This window comes from Colossoma macropomum, unplaced genomic scaffold, assembly GCF_904425465.1.
Source record: "Colossoma macropomum unplaced genomic scaffold, Colossoma_macropomum, whole genome shotgun sequence".
Classification (NCBI taxonomy): Eukaryota; Metazoa; Chordata; class Actinopteri; order Characiformes; family Serrasalmidae; genus Colossoma; species Colossoma macropomum.
The window spans coordinates 7,249,929-7,273,804 of NW_023494791.1; the positions used below are offsets into that span (position 1 = coordinate 7,249,929).

At 38.8% G+C, this 23,876-nt stretch overlaps 2 protein-coding genes across 2 annotated transcripts in view; one reads left to right on the forward strand and one right to left on the reverse strand.

Annotated features, from left to right (window-relative positions):
* Positions 1 to 16,495, reverse strand: part of slc29a3 (solute carrier family 29 member 3) — a 31,026-nt gene extending 14,531 nt beyond the window's left edge. The window contains 4 exon segments of the mRNA XM_036573739.1: positions 1,180 to 1,262; positions 9,584 to 10,031; positions 12,476 to 12,635; positions 16,236 to 16,495. Coding sequence (XP_036429632.1) covers positions 1,180 to 1,262; positions 9,584 to 9,916 — 416 coding nt within the window. The 5' untranslated portion in view covers positions 9,917 to 10,031; positions 12,476 to 12,635; positions 16,236 to 16,495.
* A 434-nt stretch (positions 16,496 to 16,929) lies between these two features.
* c1d (C1D nuclear receptor corepressor) lies at positions 16,930 to 20,487 on the forward strand. Its single transcript, XM_036573740.1, has 5 exons — positions 16,930 to 17,029; positions 17,412 to 17,563; positions 18,194 to 18,260; positions 18,347 to 18,402; positions 19,995 to 20,487. The coding sequence occupies exons 1-5, from the start codon at positions 16,942 to 16,944 to the stop codon at positions 20,178 to 20,180; spliced, it is 549 nt and encodes a 182-aa protein (XP_036429633.1). The 5' UTR covers positions 16,930 to 16,941; the 3' UTR covers positions 20,181 to 20,487.
* Positions 20,488 to 23,876: the final 3,389 nt, after the last annotated feature.

A 23,876-nucleotide genomic window follows, 5' to 3' on the forward strand; every position in this document is an offset into this window, starting at 1 on the left:
TTTACTACTGTTGCATAGCCTGTATTACTATGGTTGCATAGCCTGTATTACTATGGTTGCATAGCCTGTATTACTATGGTTGCATAGCCTGTATTACTATGGTTGCATAGCCTGTATTACTCTGGTTGCATAGCCTGTATTACTATTGTTCCATAGCCTGTATTACTCTTGTTGCATAGCCTGTATTACTCTGGGTGCATTGCTTGTTTTACTACTGTCGCATAGCCTGTATTACTATTGTTGCATAGCCTGTATTACTATTGTTGCATAGCCTGTATTACTATGGTTGCATAGCCTGTATTACTATTGTTGCATAGCCTGTATTAATATTGTTCCATAGCCTGTATTACTATTGTTCCATAGCCTGTATTACTATTGTTGCATAGCCTGTATTACTATTGTTGCATAGCCTGTATTACTATTGTTCCATAGCCTGTATTACTATTGTTGCATAGCCTGTATTACTATTGTTCCATAGCCTGTATTACTATTGTTGCATAGCCTGTATTACTCTGGTTGCATTGCTTGTTTTACTACTGTTGCATAGCCTGTATTACTCTGGTTGCATAGCCTGTATTACTATTGTTGCATAGCCTGTATTAATATTGTTCCATAGCCTGTATTACTATTGTTGCATAGCCTGTATTACTATTGTTGCATAGCCTGTATTACTATTGTTGCATAGCCTGTATTACTATTGTTGCATAGCCTGTATTACTCTGGTTGCATTGCTTGTTTTACTACTGTTGCATAGCCTGTATTACTACTGTTGCATAGCCTGTATTACTATTGTTGCATAGCCTGTATTACTATTGTTGCATAGCTTGTATTACTATTGTTGTATAGCCTGTATTACTATTGTTGCATAGCCTGTATTACCAATGTTGCATTGTTGCGTTTACCACTGTTTTTTGAACATTTTAGATTTCTTTCTTATTTTTTCACTGATTTAATGACAAAGTGCCATCACTGCCGACCACTGACTCCCCCTCAGTATTGATCAACAGATGGCTGAGATCTTGAGAGGCTGTTTGAGAAGGATAAATTGCTAAATCAGTCAAACAGTTGGTAATCAGATCACCTCTTATTCCAGCTGCATGCAATGCACAAATGTTACTCCTTATAATAAATGCTAAATGCAACATTACAAAGAAATCCAGGAAAGTATGGGTTGTTTACCTGTTCACCAGGAGGTAGTTGAGGATGAGGCACAGCACTGAAGGAACAGTGGAGGCAATGGCAAGGTAGCTCTCAAAGTAGTCCTGCAAGCAGACAGAGGAGAAAGTAACTCATTCACCATAATTCAATGACATCTACACTCGCTGGCCACTTTATTGGAGAGTCCAACTTGAAGCCTGGTGTACAGTTAGAGGCTGTAGCTCATCTGCTGATGTACAGTTTGTGTTGGTCAACCTCTAGCCCTTCATCATTGGTCAGTTTCTGACCACAGAGCCTCTCTTAGCTGGATATTTTTGGGCACTCATACCAGAGCCACACAGACTACCATGTCAGAGTCACTGCTGTGAGAATGGCCCAAATAATATCCAGTCCTGTGGTCAGAAAACGACCAGTGATGAATGAGGTAGTGTAGGGGGTGGCTTAGAAACCACACACGACAACAGACAGTCTGTAATCGAAGAGATTCTTTCCAAAATGCTGTACATTCATTTGTAAGAGAGAGGTTTTATGATACAGCGCACAACACCTAATTGTTTCACTAATCAAGGTGGTATTATGAATATAGCATTGATGTATAATACAGCATTGATAAGCTCACCAGACAGAAAACAGTCATGTGCATCATTTCTTCTCTAATGCTTGGTCCTCTTGCCTTAATAACAGCGCCAATTGTGCCAGGTAAGGATTACACCAGCAGGACACCTTCAAGTCCACTCTTCCACAAACCAAGGACATATTTTAGGACTAAAAAGTGGGATCTGGTCATTTTGCTGGTCAGTAGCCCTGTCAGTTATTTCATCTTGTCCATTTGCAATTATTTGAGAAGATCTCAAAAAGCAATCTTTTTTGACAGTTGTTAGATTTCACAGCCACATTAAGCTGCAACAAACAAAATGTGAATTGGGAGCGTTTGGCCGAGGGAAATAAATGTAAATAAACGTAAACAGTAAATGCATTCATTGAGACAAGAGAGTCTAGAGGGCAGCACTGAGTAAGGTCTGTTTATTTGTTAGCTATGAAGCTAATTGTAACATTTAAGCATGTATGCTGGCAGTGAGTGGTTTTTTGCTTATATTTTCAGTCTTCATTTCAGGCATTTGTGAGAGTGTATGGATTTGACAGTACAACCAGTGTTAGCTAATAAGTAAACATAACTAGCAAGTAAAATGGCTTATCTGCCAATTTGGCCAGTATAGGCTTCTATTTTAACAGCTGCAAACGATGAACAAGAACAGACAATTAAACTGCTCATTGCAATTATTTGTATGACAATTAATCATCAGCTTAAATTTCATGACCATGACAGCCCTACTGGTCAGTCAAGCTGTCCCAGTGTTCCATCATGTCTGCTGAACTGGAAAGTGAGAGTGTTAATGTTCTGCTCAAACATAAGGCGCTTAGTTATTGGAAGAGTGGACTAAAATTGACGGAAACTCAAGATGAATCTCAAGAGAGTGGTGTAATCCTCACTTGACAGGACTGCAGCTGTTATTCAGGTGCAACCAGGCAGTAGAGAAGAAATGATGCCGAGACCAATTATTTGGCCGGGGAGCTTTTAAAAACAAATAATACACAGAAAAAAAATAATAAAAATCATGAAAGTGGTGTTTAATGCATTTTGGAAACCCTTCAATTGTACAATTACACAATCATTCAAAAGGTTTGGAATTTTATTATTTTATATAAAATAACTTAATTATTAAGAATTAAGATATTACAAACTAAAACTACATACACTATTTTAAATATATATACTAAAATAGTTTATGTAATTTTAGTTTGTAATATCTTAATCCACATTAAATAAGTTATTTTATATAAAATAATAAAAATTCCAAACCTTTAAATGATCATGCAATTGTACAATTGAACCTCGTATCTCCAAAATGTTACATTTACAGGAGAAGGAAAAAAAACATCATTAATTTTGAATGGAAGTTAATGGAACCAGATTTTTTTCCAAGCATTCTTGAAGCATTTCTGTTGGTCTATTCATGATGAAAGTACAAAGTACAAAACGACAAAAATAGAGATACAAGGTTCTCCTGACGGAGAATGTCCGTCCATCAGTTTGTGACCTAAAGCTGAAGCGCAGTCGGGTTATGAAGTAGGACAATGATCCAAAGCACACAAGCAAGGCCACCTCTGAATGGCTCAAAAGAAACAAAGTCAAGGTTCTGGAGTGACCGAGTCAAAGTCCTGACTTGAGTTCTACTGAGATGCTCTGACAAGACCTTAAACGGGCAGTTCAACCCTCTGATGTAGCCAAATTAAAACAATTCTGCAAAGAAGAGTGGACCAAGATAACTCCACAGTGGTGTAAAACACTCACTGCAAGTTATCGCAACGTTTGATCGCAAATGTTATTAAGTTTAGGGGGGCAATTACTTTTTCCACATGGGCGACAATCAGGTTTTGAATAAATCTTTATCTTCAGTAAAAGGAATGAACATTTAAAAGCTGCATTTTGTGCTTATTTGTGTAGTCTTTAAATCATCGCTGTTGTTGGAAGAAAACCTCGTATCTCCAAAATGGTAACTTTACAGGAGAAGCAAAAAACCTTCTTTACTTTTAATGTAAGTCAATGGAACCAGACTTGTTTCCAAGTCATTTTGGGCCATTTCTTTTGGACCATTCATCATGAAATTTACATACAATGTAAAGAGCAACAGGTTCTTTCAAATTATGTGAAAAACTGAAAAACATCAAAAACGGAGATACGAGGTTTTCTGCGTTATAATAAATTATTTGGATGATCTGAAATATTTAAATGTGACAAATTAGCCAAAAAATAGAATTGTAGGTTCACTGGCCATTTTGGATGGTACATAAAATGGCTATATTTGTGTTGTAGTCATGGTGACCCCTGGTTCCTATCACCACCACTGTAAAAAAATCTTAGTCTCTACAATTAACCATTTAATATCAAACCAGTCTGAATGACTCTGTTTACATCTCACAGGAACTGATCTATGCAGATATTCAGGTGGAGTTTTCCCATTGAACACTTAACTTGCAATTGAACTGACCCACAACAGCTGAGCTGAGAAAATGGCACTAATCTGGCAGCAGAATATGATGATGAAACTGTAGCTATCTCTGACACGTCTTCTGAGCACATGGTAGTCAATAAACCCGCCACGGCTCATGTGCACATGACGACTGCCATGTGAATGTGTGTCACGCATTAGCCAACACACACCAGCACACAGAACACACTCTTCCTCTCTCTGCTGCTCATACAAAGCACCACATTTCATGCTGATGAAAGTGGAAGTGAAAGTGAGAGGCGGAAAAAGGGGAAACATAACTCATGGTAATAACATAGCAACCCCCCCTCCCACAAAAAAAAAGAAACACTGAGAAGAACACGAGACGAGGATGAGGAAATACTGCGACTAGCAGAGGGAGAAGAGGCACATTTGGCTCAGAATGAGGACAACATCAATCGAAAAAGTAATGTGAGAGCAGACTAAGCTATAAAACTCGGCTCTGCTTTGCTCATCATCCCTAATGGTATATTTCCATGAAATCTACACAACATTCCCATTAAACATTTATGTTAAAGGGCCCATATCACGTAAAACCCTATTTTCCTTATTTTTTAATGAAAAACACTTTAATGTAATATGAAAACATAAACACATTGTCAAAATTTAAACAATATACCAGTCAATTCCCAGTCTATTTATATATTACTTACATCATGTGAAAACAGCCTTTTCGAATGAATTGTTTCTGTGATGTTACAAAACCAACACATTTGCATATCTACATCTATTTGGCCTAAAGAGGTTCAGCTCTGCCCATTTATGTGGAAATTATAAGAAGAGTTTCCAAGTGGACTGCTTTAGGCACAATACAGGACATCCAATCAGACAGACAATTTACATATATTAGTCTTAAAGGCACAGAACCAAAAAATTGATAAAAAGGTGCAAAAAAGGTAATGCACAAAAATAATTATGACTGCTTTTGGTACATAAACTTACATATGTTGTAAGCCGAGCTCAAATGAAAGAATAAAATGTAGGATATGGACCCTTTAAAAAGAAAACTAATTGGGCTTTATTTAAAGAACAGTTTGGAGAAAAAAATACATTTACACTTTACACAGCTTAAGGCTCATTTATACTCCTGCTGGACCCAGAGGACCTGGCACAATATCTTGCGAATAATTTTCAGGGTTGTGCCAGTGAGCAGGACAAAGCATGCATGAAGAGAAATCCAGCAAATTAATAAAAAGCCTAAATAAAGTAGAATCACACTAGGATTACTAAATCATATTATATTATATATATATTTGAAGTAATAATGGCAAAACAGTTAATATGAATGAAGTCATTCTAAAGAGCTGTGAAGAAGCCATTCATGTGAACAACATGCAAATTCTTGTAGCTTACAGAGACGGCAGAGCCTTCAGTTGAACAGCTACAGCTGCCCAGCAAAACACCTAAAATAATTATTCTGTGGTTTAATTCCTGCTCTGTGTTTACTGGGAATAAACAGCGTTTGGTGAAGTTACTTCACAGCGTGGCTGATGACCATGACTGCTGTGTTATTTCAGCACAGGATAACATATTTGTGAATAGACCGTGTCAAATATTGTATGTGAGTTCACCTTGACGGAACTGTGCGGGCGGGAGCAGGACAAAACAGTTTGGTTGCGGGCGGGAGTGGGACAAATGATTCCGATTTTCTCCGGGAGTGGCATGAAATCTTGCGAGAGCAGGATTAAAAACAGTCCTGTACAGATTTCTATTACACAGTGTCAGAAACCAAATAAGCAGAATAAAACTACTAATAATTTGATAAAACATATCAAATTTACACAACTTTCCACTTAACCTAGATGTAGTCGATCAACCAATATTTGGAGTCCAAATTTAAAACTGGAACTATGAGGCTAAGGTTGCTGACCAACAACAGAGCTCAATAGTCACCCAAACATCCCAAACAGTTTCTGTAAAGATACATCACGAAAACTTCTCTCAGTGCTCTTAAACTGCATCCAGGTCTTCATTAAGGTATTGCACACTTGTCAGCATGCTTTAGGTCACAATGCCTTATTGTGAACTATAAAAGTGACTGAGACGTCGCTGTGTAGCTGAGCGCTGCAGGCGCTGAATACGGAGGAATCTGATCGAATACCAGTCTTTCTTTGTGAATAGCAGCGTCGTAAAGGCTGAGCTCTAAACCACATCTGCAGGTCTGTATTACCTCAATGAAGACCTGGATGCAGTTTGAGCGGCTTGAGAGAAGTTTTGGTAATTTTTACATGAACGATTTGAGTGACTACTGAGTTCCTGTGTTCGTTATCAATGTTAGCCTTGCAGCTACAGCGCTAAACTAAAAAAAAACAAAAAAAAAACAAAATTTGGACTCTAATCATGATTGATTATATCTCAGTAAAGGAAGAATTGTGCAAATTATTTTTTTGCTGAAATTTCTTTAACAACACAGGCAAATGTGTTAAACCACTGTCATTTTACATGTTATGTAGTTAAACCAGTTACTGGTTCACCAGTTCTCTATTTCTCAATATTCTTTTTCATAACCTCACATCCGTCGCCTTCACAGACTCTACTAGTCACTCTAGAGTGACTGTGCTGCTGCGGCCTTACAAGTTATGAAAGGACACTCAGTTCTCTGTAGTATTATAAGACCACGTGAGAGTCAGGTCTGACACTAATTCTCTCTCTCTCTCTCTCTCTCTCTCTCTCTCTCATTTATTTGGGATTCCTCTTTCATAAATAACCTGCATGAAGGCAATGTTTCTGTCTAAGACAAACCTGCCCTCAACAAACAGCACACGTCTTTCTCACTCACCCTCACTCACAAACACATAGACAGAAAGATAGACAGTTATAGGGCTAAACAATGTTGCATATTAATCATAATTAGCTTCTGCAACAGCACTATCTAACTTCATTAACAGTACACTAAGTGTATCAAACCTAATAACAGCACTACTCAACCAATGCTTCATAGCAGAGATGTGAATGTGCTGTGAATTTTCTTGCCTGTTCCAGATGTTTCTGATGAACACCTGGCCAGCACTCCGACTTTGTCAAACATTTACAAGGTTTGACAAATACATAATTGTATTTTTCCAAATCTTGAAGTCTATCTATAAACATGTCACATCATGTTGTTAATCTGTAATCTGCAATAAGATCACATGATATCGTACAGCTTACATTAAGGGCAGGTGTTTCGCTATAATGGACAAAACAGAAGTGAAAACCACACACACACACTTGTTTCTATGCCTCGTCAGGACGTGGGGTCAAAAATCCTAAACATAATCATAATAAGTCTAAAGGAATAGCTTGGTAGAAAAAATCAAATTTACACAATTATCCATTTACTCCAGATGTAGTAGATGAGCCAAGACATGTTTGGTGTCCATATTTTGCTTCTATAGTTTAGCGCTAAAGGCAACATACACTAGAAGTCAATAGTCACCCAAATCTTTTCTCGTAAATACATCCCCTAACACTTGTAGACGGGCTTTAGGACACAGTATGACTTTCAAATTCAAGATTAACAGTTAATCATAAAACAGAAATGATAAAGAAATCATAAACATAGCCTGCACGATGCATGTTCACATGAACTGGAGTAAAATATGACAACATCTGCTGTATGCACACATCAACAAGTCTGTGCGACCTTAATGAAGACCTGGATGCAGTTTGAGTGGGCTGAGAGAGGTTTTGTGCACACATTCATGGAAAAGATTAGGGTGACTAATGACTTCTAGTGTTTGTTAGCAATGCTAGTCTTGTAGCTCCAGTTTTAAACTAAATAAGCAAAATCTGGACACAAGACATGTCTCAGCTGACTGCATCTGGGATAAGCAGAAAACTGTGTAGGTTTGATTTTTCTTTAACCTCAGCAACCAAAAATAAATGGTTTTACCCTTCCAGACAATGAAAGATGTAGCTGTTGTGAAAAAAAAAATGAAGTCAGCATCATTTTGTTAGTCCTGACATTGCAGGTCCTGTGTTCCTCCCTGTTTTCCTATAAAGCCAGAATATGTGGTCCTGGAAATGCATAAAAACACATTTCAAAACCTTTTACATAAAGATGTTCCCAAAACATCTCTCGGTTCACTCAAACCACATCCAGCTCTTCATTAAAGCTGTTCATACCTGTAGATGTGATTTAGACACAGTATGACTCAAAAATGAAGAAGAAAATTCAAGATTAACAAATTTATGTTATTTATGATTTATATTATTTACTAAACGAAATGAGAGAAATGGTGAACATGGCCTGCAGGGCATGCACTCATGCCAATTCAGCACAACATCTGCTGTCTAAAATGCAATGCGCTCAGTGCAACCTGCACACAGCAACAACTCTGTGTGACCTTAGTGAAGACCTGCAGTTTGAATGGGCTGAGAGAAGTTTTGGGATGTATTTATGGAAAAGATCTGCGTGACTACTGACCTCAACACACTTAAAAGATCTTCAGGGGTTCTTTAGTGAAGGAAATGGTTCTACACAGAACCATGAATACTCAAAGAACCCTTTGCATGATTAAAGCGTTCTTTGCGTCATGCAAGTGTTCTTCAGATTGATGGAGAATGTGTTTTATATGGCTCTATATAGAACCTATACGTGGTTGGTATAGTGTAGTGGGTAACACCTCTGCCTGCTGTAGACTAGGGTTCAATTCCCCACCTAGGTAAGCACCCTACACTATACCAATAAGAGTCCTTGGGCAAGACTCCTAACACCACCTTCACCTACCTGTGTAAAATGATCAAATTGTAAGTCGGTCTGGATAAGAGCGTCTGACAAATGCCATAAATATAACCTTTTTGAAAAAGGTTCTTCTGTTGTTATGATGACAAGCCTGTAACAACAGAAGAACCCTTTTTGGTGCTATACAGAACCATCTACAACACATTCTGCATCAATCTGAACCATTTAAGGAAGCAAAGAAGCCGTTTTCATGCAAAGGATTTTTTGAGTGTTCATGGTTCTATATAGAGCCATTGTCTTTACTAAAGAGCCTTTGAAGAACCATCATTTTTAAGAGTGTAGTGTTTGTCAGGCAATGTTGGACTCAAAGCTCCAGTTCTAAACAAATTAAGCAAAGTTTTAACACCAACTGTGTCTCAGCTGACTGACAACGTCTGGGGCAAGAGGTTTTGCTTTTTTGCTGAACCTTTCCTTTAACCTCAGTAACTAAAAAGACAGATCGAAACAATGAAAAATGCATCTCTTGTAAAAAAAAAAAACAAAAAGCAAAAAACAATATATAAAATCAGAGCTATTTTGTTCCTCCTGATATAGTGAGTCCTGTTTTCTCCCTTGCATCCCAGTAAAAAAACGCAAAACACTTTTGTCCTGACGACAAACACATACACAAACAAACAAACACACTCACGCTGTGGTCAGTTTGGGGCTCCTCGTGTCCTTCTGAGCTGGAGCTGTTGCTCAGTTTGTAGAGCCAGTACTGCTTGGCCGTGATGAAGAAGTTCCAGGGCAGCAGAGAGCCGATGCCCATAAGGAAGAAGATGCCATACACCAGGCAATAGGTGTCGTGCGGCCGGTGGCGGGCGCTCAATGGGCCGGCGGGCTGCTGCGAATGTGTGAGGAGGGGCGAGCGGTCTTCACCCTCAGCCTTCACCTCCTGCTCCTCGTCAGACATGGAGGACGAGTGGAGCGCAGAAATGTAGGAGGAGTTCAGACTAGCCTGCAGGTGCTCTGTACCATCCATCCTCACAGAAAGATACAGAAAGAGAAAGAAGGGATGAAGCAAGAAAAGAACGAGGGGATAGAGGGGTGTTGGAGGGGAGCAGATGGACGAAGCTGGAGGACGTGGTAGGGCTAGACTGCAAATAAAGAAACAGAAAGAAAGACACAGACTGCATTAGTGAACACTGCACTGTAAATGCTTAAAGCGCCCATATCATGAAAAATGAAATGTCCTGAACATGGAAAACGTTGAAACAGTTTGATGTAAACATTGTTAGAGTTTCAAAACACACCGTTCACTCCCCAGTTTATATATGCAAACTAAGGCCCAATCCCATTTCACCCCTTGCCCCTACCACTTAGCCCTTAGCCCTCTGTTTTGCGCGTTCATGTCTAGGGTTATGGTGTCCCAATTTTTGTTGAGAGGGCTACACAGCCCTCCAATCGGAGGTTCTTCAGAGACTCCAAACGGAGTGATATGAGAAAAAAAGAAAAACCAGCAAGATGGCTGAAGAAGAGACCAAAGAAACCCACAAATGTGAGGATTTTCTCTGTTAAAATTACAATAACCACTGTATTATCTTAGTTTAATGTCGTTTCAATGTATTATGATCCTTTTCTTCATAACAAGCATAAAAAAATCACTAATAGCATGCTAATGTCTCAGCAGCTAGCTAGTTAACTTCCCCTTTCCACTTTAAATAGTCCAGCAGTTCTGACGCCTGAAGCGCCAGAATGTAACTGCTGCACCATTCAAGAAGCTGGTGCGTATCTGACTTCAGCTTCGTATCAGCCGAAGAATTAGCGGTGGGCGATAATAAATAATTATCCCCCCTCTTTGAAGGCATACGATGCCCTAAATATAACTAAAGCCCAGCAGTGAAGTTGCTGAACTTTTCCCTCCTCTGCTGTCACTGAAGACGGGCTGGGTCACCTGCAGAGCACCGCTAGTAGCCTGATAATGAAGCAATGTTTTTTTTTATTTGAGGGTCCCATTTCGTAGGGCAAGATTTCAACCACTACCCCTTGTAACTCAGTTCCAAGCGGTTAGGGTGACACTCGAAAACAAAAGAAGAAATGGGATTGGGCCTAAGTTTGAATTCACTGTTTCTGTGATGTCACAGAAAACAATCCATTAACATCCACCTATTCAGCCTACAGCAGTTTAGCCCCACCTATTCACAATGAAGTCATTGAGGAAGTTTCAGCCCAAACTGCTTTTAGAAAGAAGCACAATACAAGGCAGACCTTTATAAGCCCTTTATCAATCAATCAATCAATCAATCAATCAACCTTTATTTAACCTCAGAGAACATTGAGAGTGACCCTCATTTACAATGTTGCTGAGTTGATACAGGAAAAAGGGATTGATAATGTCTAAGAACATATCAAATAATAAGAGTACATTTAATAATAAAAATGACGCACATCAGATAAGCATAAAAAAATAAAACATTAATAATAAAAATACATACAAAAAAAGTAGAAAATATAAAATAATTCTAATATGGAATAAAAAGACTTGGTTAAATAGATAGTTCGATAAAAGATCAAATCTGCATATTTCCCCTTCATCTCAACTAATTCAGCTTCGACACTGTAGCTATGAGGCTAATGTCACTAACAAGTAATGGAAGCTTGTGACCACCGCTAAGCACTGTGTAAACTGCATGTCTAAATCATTACACACTTTCCTCAAACCACACCAAATTGTTAAGTAATCACGAATAGACTCGCTCATGTGGTTTCACGCTGTATGACACACTGTTATGTCTGCTACTGCTGATACAGGCCCTGGACTGTAATTGCGCACACCACAGCTTGTATGATCTCCATAGTAAAGTACTGTCAGTAGAACGAGCAGCCGCTCATTAGCCTAAGGAAGGGGTCAGCAACCCAAACGTTAAGAAGAGCCATTTTGTCCTTTCAACAAAAATCAAACCACCTTGGGAGCCACAACATTTTATGTCTATTTTATTGTGTAACGTTTTACCATCTTGACTGTAAGTATGTCTCAGTATGTGCTTGTGCCCTAGTAAAGGCTAAAAACCAATCTAAACGAAAACACAGACTTACTTTGCTCCGCTTTAAGCTTTAGCTCAGCTACAGCCGCCTGTAACCTCCTAAAATGTTATATACATATATATATATATATATATATATATATATATATATATATATATATATATATATATATACACACACACACACATTATATATATATATATATCACTGCTGTTGGAACAAAACCTTGACATAATTTGCCTGTTGCCCTTTACATTGTGTGTAAATTTCATGTTGAATGGACCAAAAGAAATGACCCAAAATGACTTAGAAAAAAGTCTAGTTCCACTGACTTACATTAAAAGTAAAGCAAGTTTTTTCCTTCTCCTGTAAAGTTACCATTTTTGAGATACGACGTTTCCGGCAACATTTTCCACTTCAATTTATCTGTTCATCAACAAGACCTGAGGTGAAGTGGGTGTGTTAGAGCAGCGTAAATACTAAACTATACAAGGCAAAGAAGTCCAGGCCCAGAACTGAGAACAAACACGCAGAAGAACCACAGTCACTCCATTACCTGCAGATAATCTCTCCTCTTCTGCTCTTAGGATGCGCCTTTCAACATCCACCGCAGATCACGCTCTCCTTCTGAGTGGCTGCATTAAGGATGGGGACAGCATGGTGCGCCGTCTCTAAGAGCCAAGCTGCAGGAGTCCCTGAGCATCACACTGAAGGGCCTGAGACAGAGAGAGAGAGAGAAGAGAAGCATCTCCATAACAAGCATTATTCACCACACCCTATAGAGCCCATACGTTACAGCCTCTCTTTAGCCCATAGCATGCTTTCCTCGTGACAGTCATATAGGAATGTCTCAACTGCTGCTTCAAATATACTTCACTCAGCAACTCTGAGAGATGCTCACATAAACCCTGTGACCCGATCTGACTTCTCTAAGAGCATCACGTGACTGGCCTAGAAACAGGGCAGATACACACTTACACCTAACTGAGACAGAAGCAATAAAGACAGTGAGAAACCAACAGAGATGTGTTATAGATGCCCAACTGCAATCACAGACCAGTCAGACTGTAGGATACAGGCATATGCAAAAGTTTGAGCACCCCTGGTCAAATTAGGTTTTATTAAAAATGCGTTAGCACATCCTCTACAGCCCATATGTCAAATGCAATGCCAGCAGGCCAGATCAGGCACCCGACACTTCCAGGCCAAAGTGCTGCGGAGATTAATGTTGACCCTCATCTAACACTCTGAATTCAGTTCATGAAGCCCTTTCTAATTAGCTGAATCAGGTGTGTTTAATGAGGCAGTGCGCTGAAGTCTGCAGTGTTTCGGCCTGCGAGGACCGGAGCCTGACACGCATGATCTAGAGCTTTATTCCATTCCACAGGGTCCCTAAACAGTACTGTTATGTTCCCTACACACTTGAGCACTGGATGTCAGGGAACTGCAGTTGATAAAACACCTTCACTCGGAACGTCCTACAGCCTCATAATCAAACATGCATCTTCAAGAGACCTGCAATGAATGATGGGTAAAGTTTCCTGCAGCTTCCGGTGAAGTGATAAATCGCTGTTCACTCCCTGTGGTTTGGGATCACCCTTAAAATGTCTGAATACCCTGTGCAGGACACTTTGCATGGAACTATGAGGGTGAGTTGAATGCGCCTTATGAGACTGTAGTCACTCCTCAATTCTACCCAACCAGTCATATCACCAAACATTTCAGCTGCAGTTCAACCAATATACAAACTTAGCGGCTCAGAAACTGATACCGAGATTTAATGAGCTTGCCGCAAAGTAAAGACGCCAGGTATGTAGTTCAAGCTAATAGGTAGGTTTAAAAGACCTAGCCCCTCGAGACATTTAAATATTGAATATTTCAAGTATTCATGTAATATTTCAAGGTCTACTACAAGTGGCTATATTTTGGTGTTTATGTTTTGGCATATTTTGAATAAACAACAGTTCAGGGTATATCAAAATGTTATTTAAAAATAAAATAAAAACAAAGATGTTCTCTGGCCCACAGATTTGTTTAAAATGGTCCATTTAGTGGTTGGGTTTGACACGCCTAACACAGTGAAATATTCCAATTAAGACATATATTTCCATCTATAATACATGCAAATTAATGATGGACCATACAAGAAAACATTTATATTATCTATCTATCTATCAATCTATCTATCTATCTATCTATCTATCTATCTATCTATCTATCTATCTATCTATCTATCTATCCATCCATCCATCCATCCATCCATCCATCCACTAGAAGAGGTTGGCCAAAGGGGAATTTCACCAATTTTCAAATTTTTTTTTGCATAATTCCATCATTGAGACATAAATAAAGTCATTCAGAGTGGTTTGGTGTAAAATTGTTCATTGTAGAGCCCCATAAAACATAAAAAAGTGCCTTAACGTTTGCACAGACCACATTTTATACCTTACTGTTTTCTCCCAGCATGTTACATTCAGCAAATAAACAGAAGTATGTTCTCTGTAGAGGATGTGTAATTATTTTTACTTAATCACATGCATAGCACTGTATAAAATTAGCCAGACACACAGTGAGACACTGACTTCTAACTTTAACCAGTGCAAAATATAAACGAGCAGAAACATCAGTATGCGTTTAAACTGACCATGAGTGGACAATGTGACATTTGCTCAATATCGGAAACAGTTTAGCATCTTTTAAATGAGGACTTGGGATTATTTACGTATAAGAATATTATAAAGAGGCAGTATTTGTATGCGAAGAACAAAACAGAGCAAATCGCCGTCACCATTACACCCACACTGACCCTGCCATCGCCCGCTGCCACCTGAACGTGCACTGAGGTGGAAGACTGAGGTCTATCCTGAAGAGCTACACCAAATAAGGCAAGAAGAGGTTGCCAAATCTTACCAAATCAGGCAAGAACCTCCTTTTACTTTCAAAAAGGAGGTATATCTATTCAGAAGCCTGGTAAATTGGATAAAGAGCAGCTCTCGACTACTGGAGACTGAAATGAGCCTCACTGATGCAGCTGATGCCACTACAGACTAAACCCCTGTGTGGCCTAAAGAACTAAGCGCAGGATTTTTGCAAGCATGATCAGATTTCAGAAAGTCACGACTAGACAATAAAATCCCACATGATTTAAAGGGAAGTGTAACAAAACCTCCAGTGGAAAAAAAGAAACTGAGCCAGCACAGACAGCCCAGTCACTGGGTTTTTGTTTAAGGTTTTGCAAATGAAATACAAACCAAAACAGCCAAAACACACAAACAAAAACAGCATATGTAGGTTACCACTGCAACTAACAGTGAAATATTCCAATTAAGACGTATATTTCCATATATAATACATGCAAACGAACAATAGACCGTGCAAGAAAACATTTACATTATCTATCACTATCTAAAACAGAAGCTGAGACTGGCTGCTGTGGTGTAACTGGGACTCCATTAGGTAGAACAGGTTAGCCAAAGGGGAATTTCACCAGTTTTTCTTTTCTTTTTTTTTTTTTGCAAAATTCCATCACTGAAATGCAAACAAAGTCATTCAGAGTGGTTTAGTGTGAAATTGTTCATTGTAGAGCCTCAGATTTCTTAACAGGGGTGGTGACAGGAACCAGGGGTCTAAACACAAACGTCTACCACACAAATACAGCCATTTTATTTACTACCCAAACCACCAGTGAACCTACACGTGTCTTCTGACTTTTTATATTTAATGTAAGATAATGGTAAAATAGATGTAAATCTGGAAAAAGGAGTTTTCTTTGGGGACTATTTTGCCTTAAAACGCCCTGCATGTACCCCTCCACCATGAATGGATTAAGATAAATAGATCAACAAGACGTTTTAGGCCAAAATTTCATCACAAAACTACGTAAAACAATGTGTCAACTTGTGTCACTAAAACTTTCTGTGAGGGAGACTTTAGAGGTGGACATCTGGTTCCTATCACCACCACTGTGGACAATTCTGACTCTAAGGTTATCTAGAACGAAGCATTTCACGCCAAGCCACTCTGAATGACTTTGTTTACATTTTAAGCTTTTAAATGAGCAGAAATTCTGGAAAATTGGTGGAGCGCCCCTTTAACCTGGTTCCTTTCTAATAAGCAAGAATAAACGATATAATCGCCGATCAGCAGAACCAGAGGAAGACATAATCCCTTTCTGAAGTCTAGATATCGTTATCATTCACAGACAGATGATGAAAGGAGCCAAAAGAGTCGGTCAACAAAAGGCGCTTCGACTGGACGGACAACTGAACCGACCGCACAGAACTCAGTCACTCAAGCCGACCAGCTAAAACACCCACCGGAGTCTTGACCTGAGTGGATCCGCTTCATCCTCGAATTCAGCGAAGACCAAATCAAGTCACGAGTCTCGTATTTTCGGGCAGTTCTGTTAGCTACATGTTTGAAATGTCCAACAACAGGTCGAAAGTTGAGGCTGGGCTCTGTGTGTATTTGTTCTGCTGTCAGCAAGAGGGTTTGTGATGCAATTTCAAAATAAAAGTTCTACTGCAAATTAACACAAAAGGGAACTTGCTACTGACGCTAACAAGCTAACTTGAGATAACGATTTAATTGTTTCGACGACAATATGCATAATAGCATACTGTGGCATACTGTAATGTAATTTGTTACGATTACGTTAAATAGTCATATTGTAATATTGCATTAATCATGTTTCCAAAACAACAGTTGAATATACCTAAACCAAAACAAAACAAAACAAAATAAAAATATACTCTAAAACAATTGCTCTAACACAAGCTGTTTTGTATCTTATTTTGTATTAAATGAAACTTTTAGTTCAAGTTAAATCGACGGCTTTTAGTTTGAAATCTGTACAGACACAAGCGGCAATGTCTTTCACATTTAATGTCTATATTTAATCAGTTTCCAAAACAACAGTCGGACATACCTAACAAAACAAACTAACACAAACTGTTATATATGTTATTTTGTATTAATTATATATATTTTTATTTTAGTGAATGCGAGGGCCTTTATTTTGGAATGTGTACAGACATAAGCGGAAATGTCTTTCTGTTGCTGTTCTTTCTGTGTTCGTGTTCAGTGTTGTGGCCACCGGAGTGTTTAAGAGGTAAATTTGTTTTAATTCTCTCGTTTGTAAACGAACCTCGTCATCAGAGCGGCTGGAACAGCTGAGCTGTTTAATATGGAGTTAATCTTTAACCTGTTTTAAACAAGACTCGCTCTAAATTCACAAAATACAGCACACACTATGTCACGTGGAAACGCAGCGGATAGGTGTGCCGAGGCTGAGGTCCGCTTTATACTCGAATTATCCCGTTCCACCTTAAATACTGTAGTAGACTGTAACTGCTCCAGCATTTAAGGTGGAACGTGATAATTCGACCAAGTATCTGGCGAATAAGCAGCTGACTTCGGCTTCGCAGCACTCATAGCCAGTGGCTTTAGCGACATTAATAAGTAACATTAATAAAAACATTTTTTCTCTACAGTTTACTGTGTTGAGGTTATGGCTGACGAAGGCTCGGTGGAGGATTATCCCACAGAAATCGAGGAGTACCTCACTGGGTTCGAGTCTTCTGTGAGCTCTGTCCAAAATGTAATCCAGACTCTCATGTCTGTGTCAAAGGGCGAGCACCTGAAGGTAAAGGGCCACGTGCACATTCACTGGCTACGACAAGAAGACAGTTTTCTAAAAGGCATAAAGTATGAATGCATGTAGTTAGCAGATTAATTTCAGAATCAGATTTTTAATTCGCCAGGTACCAGGTGTGCAAGGAATTCTTCTGTGCAGGGGTCAGCATAAAGTGAAATCTAATAAAATGAATATAGAAAAAGATATGCTGTACATAAACATTACCTAGAGCATGTACAATCTACAGGTGAGCATGTGCAGTGGGAGATAAATACAGATACAATCAAATGCTGAGGTTCTGTGGTACATATATATACAGTACATACAGCTAAAAGAATGGAGCAGCAGATATAAATGTAATATTAACGTTTATCACATAAAATATTTTTTTCACATGTAATTAGTAGGTTAAATTAGTAAGTTAACTGCTGTTGAGACACTCCAAAATATCAGTCTTATATATATGTGTGTGTATAAATACACACACGCCAACATACACATACATAATTATTATGTTTTGTTATTATATATGAAAATATTGTGTGTGTGTGTGTGTGTGTTTCATATTTTCAAATCTGATTATCTAAGTTCCATTGGCAAACAGCTGTTGGTTCAATGTTCACTGTTTGTTTATTTTAGCTTGACCCGCTTGACCAAGCCAAACTGGACCTGATGTCTGCGTACACCCTCAACTCGCTGTTTTGGAGTGAGTATTTTAGCTGTTTAGTCTTTTGGCACAGTTCATGTTCACTCTTTGCTCAGTCTTTGACATTTAATCTGTTTCTTTGTCAGTGTACCTAATGACACAAGGAGTGAACCCAAAAGAACATGGAATCAAACAAGAACTGGTAAGAACCCAGCTTTCATTTATGGTACTGTGCCATCCCTCTTACAATGGGGGGGAAAAAAGATAAAGTGACTCAGTGAACAACTGTTGCATCTGTAAAACGGTGCAAAACATAAAAAAAAACAAAAAACAAATGTCCCTTGCATTTTTTAGGATAAAAGAGTTTGGTGCAGTATGTAAACATTGTTTAGTTTTAAACCTACCATTCACTCCTGAGTTCACAAATTCCATATATTAAAATTAAGCTGCAAAAACGGCTCATTATGAATTCATTGTGATGTCATGAAAAAGCACTACATTTAAGCAATAGAACCCTTGAGGGAGTGTGTTATCGCAAAATAACATCACGGCTGTGATTTGGTTGCAGGTGATTTGGTGCCATACACCATCACCGTGATGTTATTCGCGGTAACACACTCCCTTGAGTGTTCTATTACTTTTATACAACAGTTAAATAAATAAAGTAAGAAATAAATAAATTGGGTCGTGAACGCAGCGTTTAATATGTTTTAATGTTCGCCGTTCCTTCCGCCAAATTATAGTTCCTTAACAAGCAGCTTGTTGCTATGTCAGAGTAACGAGCTCCGCCCACTCGCTGCACAGTCTGCCGTAAGCCTCGCCTTTTGAAGTATGGACCGAGCCATAAAACTGCCACAATATCAAGTTTAGCTCAGTTTTGTCAATTTTTGCTGGATCAATATTACTGTTGTTTTGTTCCAGCCAGTCTGTAAAGCATCTTACAGCCCATTTAGTTTGGCGAATGGTGTTGGGTTCATTTCTGGCTGATTCCAGGTTGTTTAGCTGCTCTTCTGTCTCAGCTGCCGACTGAAAAGCTGCTCAGTGGTGACGACAGTTTGGGAATTTAGTGTCGTCTCATCTTCAGAGTCTGACCAAATCGGCTGTCGGTCAAATGTGATCTTAAAAGCGTCCATTTTCTATTTGTGGCAAAGTAAGAATTAAAGACGTTCAAATGGCTTGAGCGTCTCCTACAGCTGTCAAAGTTGTTGCTTAGCAATGGCATCTCAGCGGAGTGATACGGTTTGTGAAAAAAAAAACGTGATGTTATGGTGAAATAACAGCACAGTTAGAACGCTTCCCAACCAATCAGCTTGCATGGCTGGAACTAACTGTTGTATAATTGCTGATGTCCTACTATTCAGCCAATAGCAGTTTAGCTCCGCCCACTGACACTAAAGTTATAAGTGTTTCAGCCTGAGCTGCTTTCTTGAATGAGGCACAATACCTTGCAGCCAATCAGAAGGAATATATGTGTTATTTTTAAAAATATTGCAACTGCGATGTCTTCACTTAATTTGGGAGAGCTTTTGATATGAAATGGTCAAAAATATTTTATTTTATGGTGTATCATGTGAATACATGGATTCGTCAAAACAGATCAACTAATCTGGCAGAAAATGTGACTTGTTAAAAGGCATATTTGCATATTTTAGAAAGACATTGCAGGATCTATTAACAAACAATATACTGTGCTGCCTTGTTCCCACTTTAGAGCTTTAGATACTTTGTTAAATATTCCCTCTTCTGAACCTGAGGAGTCCCTAACGTTTTTGATTAATTTATTAAATTTCACAGGAGAGAATCCGAACATACATGAACAGGCTGAAGGAGATCACCGATAAGAAAAAGGCAGCTCGTCTGGACAAAGGAGCAGCATCTCGGTTTGTCCGGAACGCACTGTGGGACGCAGAGGACAGCAAAGCCAAAGACAAAGACAACACAGAGCGTCCCCACAAAGCCAAGCAGAGGAAACTGGACTGAGGAGGACAGTAGTCAGAAACTGTTGTATATGCATGCACACAATGTGTGTCTGCATCATCGATGAGGTTTCTCTCATCGTTGTGCCATAAACATTTTTTCTTTTTTAATTACTATTTTGTTTTATATTAGTCTCACTTTTTCCTTCTGTAATATCTGGTCATCATCAAGCTGTGGTTTTATGACTTTATGACTTTATGACAAGTTTTTGATTTTGTAATAGGAAAGTTTAAAAAGTCACCATGTGGAGTACTGTTGTTTACTGTTGTTTACTGTGTATGTAATTTAAACACCATCCTTCATTCTGAAACACTCAGGACCTTTATTTCTGATCACAGATGTGATTGACAGAAATTTAAAACGTACTGTACAGATATTTTTGTTCTTGAAAGCTCCTATTTTTAAAATTCGGACTTTGGGAGAATTTCACAACAGAAGATTTCACGGTTATTCTGATACTTTAAGCCCAAAGGTCAAGCCTGTCCAGTGTGAGCTGGACATTTCTGTTGGACACACTTCACTTTCAGGGAGACATGAAGGGGAGTTCCACCACTTTTTCAAAATTTCTACATAATTCAGTCTTTTGAGATGTAAAAGTCATTCAGATTAGTTGTAGAGAAACTCACGTGAATATCTTCACAGTGCTGGTGATGGGAACCAGAGATTGCAGTGACTACAGTGCAAATATAGCCATTTTATTTGCTTTTACATGTAATATGATGGTAAAATAGTTGTACATCTGAGAAAAGTTCTTTGGGACTGTTTTGCCTCACAAATGCCCTGCATGTATCTCTTCAACATGAACATGTTTTCCAAAAAAAACAGCTTTAGGCCAAAACCTGTTTCAAAAAATGTTTAAAACAATGTTTTAGGCGTCAGGCAGTGTATTAGCTTTTAGAAGCATTAAACTCTATAGACGTCTGGTTCCTATCACCACCACTGTAAACAACTCTGACTTGGTTATGTATAAATAATTTATATAATAATTAGCCTATTTAAAATAATTTTAAAAAGATTTTTTACAACTTAGTTATACAGAAATTAGGTTATGCACTTTAAAGAAAAGTCCTGCTTTGTGGAACAGCCACCTGCCCACCTCTCAGAAAGTAGGCCTGTTCTCTGTAAATGTCATGTTGTATCTTCACACATAGGTGCGCTGTAGTTTTGACCTTGACTGGACTTTTGTTTTATTCCAACTCGTGAGGAAATATGCAGTTCTAATCATAACATTTTCCTCTGGAAAGTATTTCTCTTGCAGGTTGTGTTGTTGAGGTGACATTTGTTGAGTGGAACTTTCTTTTTTCCTTGCCTCTCCTTTCTTTTCCCAACAAACTGTTTAAAAATGTCCTTTCAGTATGCCTGACAAAAGCTCCATCCTCTTAGCGCATATTGGAAAAACATGCTTTCGTGCCCGTTGAAGCCCTTGAAGCCCTTTTTGTGACCATATGTGCTTATGAGTCTGAAATGAGCTCACTAACCAGAAATTCAGGGCAAGGCCAACTTCAACAAACTCGCTCATATCACAAGTCATACGTTTAGAAAGTTAATTCTATTTTTTCTTTATGTGTATTTTCCTTTTTGTGCTTTGTTTGGAGCAGCTGTATGGGAGTAGAGGTAGTCTGGTGTGAGTGGCGTTTGAGTAAATCATCGCCAGGCCAGCAGAGGGAGGTGTGGCGTGTGTATTTTCAGACTTTCCTGTCTGATTTGGTTTTGGCTCTTACCTACGTTTTGTCTGACGAAGCCTCGCCTGCAAATGAAGTTTAATGTGTTTGGAAAGTCTTTGAAAGGCAGTTGAGAAGTGGAAGGAGCCCGGAAAACTGGAGGGTCTGTGGGACTAATTAAAAGCGTAGTGGAGGAGAGACTCATAATGGCTATTGTTGGCATTGCTTGGGGGTTTAATTAAACAGCCTCCTGTCTAATGATGTGATGTGGGATATTGCATTTGTCTTAAAGGCCTTTAGAGAGAGAGAGAGAGAGAGAGAGACAGAACAAAAGAAATTTAAAAGTTGGAAGAGAAGGTCAGTCAGCATGTTTTATGGAGGGAGTTTGTTGTGTAGAGGAAGATGAGGTGATTGTGACAGTAGGAGATAAAGCGTTTCTGACAACAGAACACCTGTAAATAATAAAGCAAAGGCAACTGAGACCGTTGAGGTGAAACAACCCTTAAAGGGATAGTTTGGCAAGAAACTAGATTTACTGTTTTCCCCTCACCCCAAATGTACTTGATCAGCCATAACATAGCTGCCTGAACCCTGAACTGCTTTACTATTGCACGGAAGCTGTGAGGCTAATGTAGCTACAAGTAATGGAAGCTCCTACCCACCAATAAGCATCATGCATTCTGCATCACACATTTGCCTCAAACTTAAACAAAGGGTTGCCGAAAATTTAAACCATGTTTTTTTACTCACCCTAATTGTAGTCGATTGGCCGAGACGTTTGGAGTCCAAATTTTGCTGCTTTAATTTTAGAACTGGAGCATCAAGGCTAACGTTGCTAACCTAACACTACCACTCAGTAGTCACCCAAATAGCCCAAATTGTTTCTGTAAAACTGCTGCATCAAAATTTCTCAGAATGCATCCAGATTTTCCTTAAGGTCGCACAGTTCAGTGTGGTTTAGGACACAGTATGACCTACTGTGAACTATAAAGATGAACAAAACCAGATTTACAGACACATGGACTTACTGTGCTTGTTACTGAGAGAACCCACAGGGCCCTATGGCTGTGTAGCTCTGCCATGTAGAGGGAATAACTTGGATTTTGGTGAGCCCTTAGAGAGGCTGCTGGAAGTACAAGCTTAAGCAGAGTTTGCTTGTGGATTTACCCTAAATTTATGGCAAGACACGCAATGAAATAAACAAAATGGGAGAAGTTGCGCAAGACATTGAGCATTTCAGTGAATGTCGTATAACTTGAGTCCAAAATGCATGAGAACAGGTTTAGTCTTGGCAAAGGCCTAACTAAGATGTGCTTTAAGCTGGATTTACACAGTGCGACTTTCATTCAGCTAGTTTAATGGTGTGAATTTCCTGCAACATAATTTTGGTGCAACTGTTACACGAAGAAATTCAAAGTTGCACGCAACACATTCAGTTACTCCACCAACACCAGCTCATATTTTTTGAAACATTGCATAGTTCATGCTATAATGTTTGTGCAAGGTGTAATTTACATATTTGCAGCTTTTTTTATTATCTTTGTATATTTTTTCCAGCTGTCATTACCATTAGTTTTTTTCTTCAGTTTATACATGTATCTTTCCAACTACTACCTTCTGTTTTATTGTCTTGTCCACTGATCCAGGGAACTCAGTTGCTTGAAAGGTAGGCCTGTCACTGTGATCGCATGATGTGTTATTGGCATTTTGATTTGTTTCACGAAACTGAGACACAACAGTTGCGGCTGGGTTTCAAGTGAGTTGCAGGATGTTTTACATTATGGAACCAAAGTGCAATTCAATTTCATGTAGGTTTCAAACAAGTAAACTTGCATGAAAGTTTCACCATGTAAAACCGGTTTTAGTTGAATTTCAGCAAAGCATGTTGCAGCAACAGCAGACGAGTGCATACCACTCGGACGACAGTTAAGTTGTCCTTTCTCACTTTTCCTCTCATTGGTTTTATGATACTTTCACAAGTGCTGCCAAAGTAGGACACATCATGGGACTAATGACAAACTAATGGTATTCTGGCTCA